Source organism: Lycium ferocissimum, chromosome 6 (assembly GCF_029784015.1).
Source record: "Lycium ferocissimum isolate CSIRO_LF1 chromosome 6, AGI_CSIRO_Lferr_CH_V1, whole genome shotgun sequence".
In the NCBI taxonomy this organism is placed as follows: Eukaryota; Viridiplantae; Streptophyta; class Magnoliopsida; order Solanales; family Solanaceae; genus Lycium; species Lycium ferocissimum.
In genome coordinates, this window is record NC_081347.1 from 7,618,015 (window position 1) to 7,624,014 (window position 6,000).

At 35.2% G+C, this 6,000-nt stretch overlaps 1 protein-coding gene across 1 annotated transcript; it reads left to right on the forward strand.

The window, feature by feature from the left end:
- Positions 1-3,941: 3,941 nt before the first annotated feature.
- LOC132060607 (F-box protein At3g07870-like) lies at positions 3,942-5,269 on the forward strand. The gene is given in 2 exon segments (XM_059453599.1): positions 3,942-4,676; positions 4,678-5,269. Coding segments are annotated over 2 exon segments (1,227 nt in total). The 3' UTR covers positions 5,170-5,269.
- The last annotated feature ends 731 nt before the right edge of the window (positions 5,270-6,000 follow it).

The window sequence follows — 6,000 nt, forward strand, 5'->3', positions numbered from 1 at the left end:
ATAAGCCAAAAAAAGATGAATTATTAGAAAGTAATAGGAGTTTGACCACGAATTAGACCACGTGTTCTCTTAGAAATAATGAAATGTTAAGCTTGTCTCTTCTAGCTCTACAACAACATGAAAAAAGAGAAAACTTAAGCTGTGCTGGACATGACAGGAGATGTCTATTCGGGGTGAGCCTGGACAGGTTAAAACAAAAAACAATTGGTATGGAGGGCACGCCACACTAAATTTTTTGCAAGGTAAGACTTTATTCGCATTGCCTCGTGTGACCTACCAGTATGAGCATTCATGGTTTATAAAGTTAATATGCAAATCAAACGGAACCAAAATATAGTCAGATTTTTTATTTTGGGGTTGTTGATTTTTCGTTTTCTTTCACATGCATTAAAAATTTACTTCATTCAATTTACTAGACCTAAGGACATAATTTATTATATGCAAGTATATTTTTAGCAAAACTCAGACAAATTGATTAACCTATTATGTATTGAAATATTTGATTGTAGAAATTACACAATGAGAAATGACAATTATTTACTTTCAAAAGTTAAAAAAAAGATTAGCTTACATCAATATCTATTTTTGAACTTACCTAGCTGTAATGATTGAAATAATAAATAAATCACTCCTAAATAACTTCGATATAGAAGAGCATTAAATTGAAGCAAGCCCCATGAATATGTCTATAAAACTTTTTTGGCTAAATATCACCTCCTTCGATCGAGATCAGCTCCACTCAGCTGCGGTGTTTCACGGTTTGATGAGGTTAGTCTTCCATCTTCCTTTTGTAGCCATTAATAGTGGTTGGATTGAAGTTGAAAAGGTTGGATTTTTACGATTTCTGAAGCCGAAAACGCAAATATATCTTCTTTTACACTTGTTTTTTACTTCTCCTATCGTCAATCTGGATGAATCAGTACTAGAACTTGATTTACCAAGCTCCCAAATCCTTGACCTACTAGATCTGCTTTGTTTTGTGTAAGTAGTACTCTGTAGCCTTTGATTTTCACCATTTATATGCCCCTCGAAGCTCTCACCAGAGACGTGGTTACCACCGACAAGGAGTATCTCTCCAGGATTTAGAATAAATTAAATATCACAAAAAAATATCTCTAGTTGGTTAGGATAGTAGGAATAAGATCTGTACCTAGGAGGTCAAAGCATCAGAACTTTCTATAAAGATGACTTAGGACCTGTAGTTAGACTTGTTTCTCAGTTATGGTCATTTCTTCAATAGGATGAGCCAAGGCTAATACCACACATTGAAGATTTGTCAATATCTAAGTTACAGAGTCAGACTTACACTCCATTTGTTCCTCTATTCTTTCCACTTCTGAACCTGAGATTTGGAGTTGGATGGTTGTTCAAATTGAGAATCCTCCCCTCTGCACTAGGTAGTTTAGAGAAAGTCAGAAATTGTTGAGTACCTGCAAAATCAAAAGTTAGGTTAGTTAAAAAATCTGCTAGGCTACTGCCTTCATGCTACCTCTCAAAGTAGGGGTAAGGTTTGCGTACACTCTACCCTCCCTAGACCCCACTTGTGAGATTACACTGGATATGTTGTTGTTGTTGCTATTGCCTTCTCTGTATATTGAACTCTCCTTTAGCTTCCTTATTCTCTCCACACAACTGATGTGATGCACCATGGTGCTTCCCACAAATTATCCACCATATTCTTCAGGAGCAAAGAGTCTGTTTACAAAATCAAAGTATGCAAATCCATTCTACACAATATTTTAGACCTTCTAGAATAGCTCTTTCCCCAGCTACTACATTAGTGGTTTCTCCTATCTCATCACATTGTGCATATATCAGATCTCCATGCCAATTATTATATATTATTAATAAGTATATATTAATAATATATACTTATTGATTTGGTTTTTTTCTTCTTAAATACCTAAACAAACCAATTATTATTGGTGTTTTCAAATTGAAAATCAAACTAAACGAACTCAGAATTTTGTCATTTTAGCTTTGTTTTTGTGGGGTTAATCGTGATTCAAGTTTTTCTTATTTTCAATTGGAAAAGGATATCTATTTTAAGTATATAAACTGAAACAAAAGAAAAATCAATTTTTAATCCAAACATAATTGAATAGTTGAGATCAGGGGCGAAATAATTCAGAAGTAGGTATTTTGTATTGATTTAGGTATTTTCATGAACAAATTAAGATGTACAATGGTCAATGCTTGACCAACCGGATTGAGTGAAAAAGTTCAAGCGTCCACGGAGCAAAATTTTGCACCTAACACTTAGTAGGCGTTTGGCCATAGAAACAAAAAAAAAAAAAAATCACTTTTTTTTGGAATTTTGGAGTTGGAGTTGGAGTTTTGTTTGGTCATAGTTTTTGAAATTGTATTTTTTGTTGAAATGTAGTTGTTTTGATTGTGAAAAAAGTGAAAAACTTAAAAAACAAGTTTTTCTTGTTTTTCAAATTCCGGAATACAACTTTAAGTTGTATTTGGAATTTTCATGACCAAACGCTGATTCCGGAAAAAAGTGAAAAAAAAAATCCGGAAAAAAGTGAAAAAAATTTCCGAAAAAAAGTGAATAATTCTTATAACCAAACCGGCCCTTAGCTTGGTTGAAGAGAAGTGCATATACTAGGCTGAAATTTCTAGTGGCAGCATACATAGTACTAGTAATTACTAATACTATGTTTTTGCAAAAGGTGCAAAAGGGTAAGGTCTGCGAACACTCTACCCTCTAATAGAGTGTAAAAAATTCAACAAAATTTGACCTTGTAACAACAACATACCCAGTAAAATTCCACCAGGTGGGGTCTGAGGAGGGTAGAGTATACGCAGATCTTACTCCTACCTTTTGACGGGCGAAGAGGCTGTTTCCGATAGACTCAACTCAAGGAGAGATGAAAATGCATTAGTTATAATAAACAGTAATAATAAATTGTGGGTTTAGCAGAAAGCTAGGATCACCAGAACCCACAAACGTCAAACCTTACCTCCCACCAAGGGTGGAGTTAGGGGGCAGAAGGGGGTCATTAGAAATCTCTTCATGTGAAAATTTATTGTGTATACAAGGTCAAATTTTTATGGATATATATTAGATGTTGAATTTTGTTGAATTTTCTTAGCTTTACCTTTTATTTTTTTTATTAATGAAAATTTTGCCTCTGCTTCTCCACTGAAGTCTAGTCCTTTCACGTGATCAAGTACTCCCTCCGTCCCATAATAAATGTCACCTTAGCCAAAAAAAATTGTCCCATAATAAGTTTCACCTTAGAAAACCAAGACAAAAATTGACTATTTTTTTCCAACTCTACCCTTATCCAAAAACTGATAAGTTAAGGCAACATCTAAATAATGATTGACAAAGCTACATAGTAACTTGGTATTGTTGGATTCCTAATGTCCAAAGGATTACTACTTCTCATGTTCTAATCAAGAGGAAAAAGTAATTTATTTTATTAGATAGGGGTACTTTAGTAAACTTCACATTGCATTATTGGTTTCTTAATATGCGTATTTTTGGCTAAGGTGACACTTATTATGGGACGGAGGGAGTATCTATCAATTTCTACCAGTCTCAAAAATTAAAAGTGTTAACTATGATCCATATTTTTTGTTGATAAGGATGGTGTCCTGACCCAGTGTAGGCACCTCGACCATTTCATGTGATACCTAGTAACTCTTGCCAATGCATATACCGGACAACTCTCATCTCTGCCCACCCAGGCTTAGGCAGATAGGAGAAATCACCTAGTGTTTTTTGTGTCCATTGAGATTTGAGCCTGAGCCCTGCCCACTTCATTGATTACAAGGGTGCGACCATGGTCCATATTTTATGATTTGAGCTTCTTATTCCATCCCTCTCTCAAAATTCTGGAGGATCTTGGTATAAAAGTTTTAATCTTTTATTTTGATCAACCGAAACAACCACTGTTTTTCTTATTTTCTGCTTTATATTATAGGTAATGGCACTTGAATGCTTCACATGGACTACAGAACTGTTGGGTTCACTATTTCATACAGTATGTAGAGTTGATGATGGTGAAACTTCTGAACGTTTGCCCGATTGTCTCGTCATTGATATTCTGAGTAGGCTTCCGGCACATTCTCTTCTTAGATGTCGATGGGTTTGTAGGCATTGGAGAGCTTTGGTCTCATCACAGGACTATTTTACCACCTCACATGATGATCTCTGTAGAGCTAGCAGACCCATGATTCTCATACAGGATCATTTTGCCAAGCACGGACAGAATCTTTATGTTTTTGGTGAAAACAACAAGAAGAAAAAGAAGGCCGCCTTAAAGAAACTTCATCTCAGACCTGAGCTGATGATTAATAAGCACTGGGAACACCTGCTTTCTCTTATATACTCTTGTCAAGGAGTTCTTCTGTTTGCTTCCTCAGAGTGGGAGTCAACTTATTATGTTTTCAACCCGATAACACAAGAGGAAGTAACTTTACAACATACACTTCACCCCGGCTACTTATGTGCTCTGTACTTTTGTCCATACACAAGACAATTCAGAATTCTTTACGTACAAGTACGAGACAGTTGTTGTCAGTATATCGTATATATTTTCCGGACACGGAGGTGGAGGAATATCCATTTGTCCTCCTCTTTCAACTTTTTGCCATCCGGTGTCAATCCGGCAGTTGTTAATGGAGCATTGCATTGGGTCGTGCTGCACGATTTAGAAAGAAAAAAATACTTCTCCTTGTGAAAACGGAATCATGGTTTTTAGAATGGATAAGGAAGAATTCTCTGCTATGCCTCATCCTCGAAGTACTGTGTGCAACCCAAAGCAAGCGTATCGAACTATGACTCTTTTTCTGAAGGATGATCGTTTGTCTTTTTGTAACTTGCTTTTCCCTGAGTATGCTATCGATATATGGATTTTGGAGGACTATGAGACGCGGGTGTGGATCAAAAGGTACAAGGTTAATCTCTCTGATAGGAGAATTTTCCCTTTTAGTTTGTGTTTCATGGAAATTCCATCGCCTATTGGCGACAAATCTGGGCGGATAAAGCTTCTGAACATCCAAGAAGGTGAACTTTTGCTTGACATGTGGAATGAAGGGTTAATTCTCAATAATTTAGATCATAGAACTATGAAGAAAGTTGAATTGCCGCGACAGGAAATGAAGTTATATACTTGTAGTCCTTATATGAAGAGTTTCTTGGCAATAGCCTAATTAACTTCCCTGTTCTTATTATTAACCTTTCTAATTTTATTGTTTTTCAGTTATCAAATGGTGTTTTTAGTTGTGTTGGTAGTATTATGAAACCATCTACGTAGTTGTTATATTTGTGAGTATAAGTTCTTTATTTCGTCGGTTTTATTATGCCATAAAATAATTTGTACATTTAACAAGAAAGGAAACTAATCAGTGGAATACAAAGGAATAACAACGACGATAATGTGAAAGATACATTTATATGAATCTCAAAACATTCATCCTAATGTTAAATGTTTTACCTGGATAAATTATGAGGTCCTATAATTTATCCTAGTTGATCATATCCTCCTGATAAGCCACTTGCTGGCAAGCAGATCAACATTCTTAATTAATACCTGCTATATTAGTGTTAATTGTGTGGCAGTGCTTATCTGGCAGTTTTTATCTTAAGCTTAGCTGAAATTCGAGATGCCTAGTTGATCTTAGTCAGGTACCGTCCGTAAAATTACCCAAAACTTCCTTCTAAACAATCATTTTTGGTTTGGAGGGTGTTCGATAACAATCTTAAGCTATTTACTCGCTTGTTGAGTTTGATTATATTCCTCTATTAAAACTTTTGTGTATAAAGTGATGGACAGAGGTATTTAACAACAGTTTTATGAGGATGTTATTTCGGGTTGTTCCAGTTTTGATTATATGGGAGATGTGGAAAATGAGATATGCTCACTAATCACAAACATGATATAGAAAGGGGTTATGAATTCATAGGATGCTTTGCAATCTGCATGTAAAAATGTTTATACTTACAGTAATACAATTCGATCATAGATTTTCTTTTGAAGACTT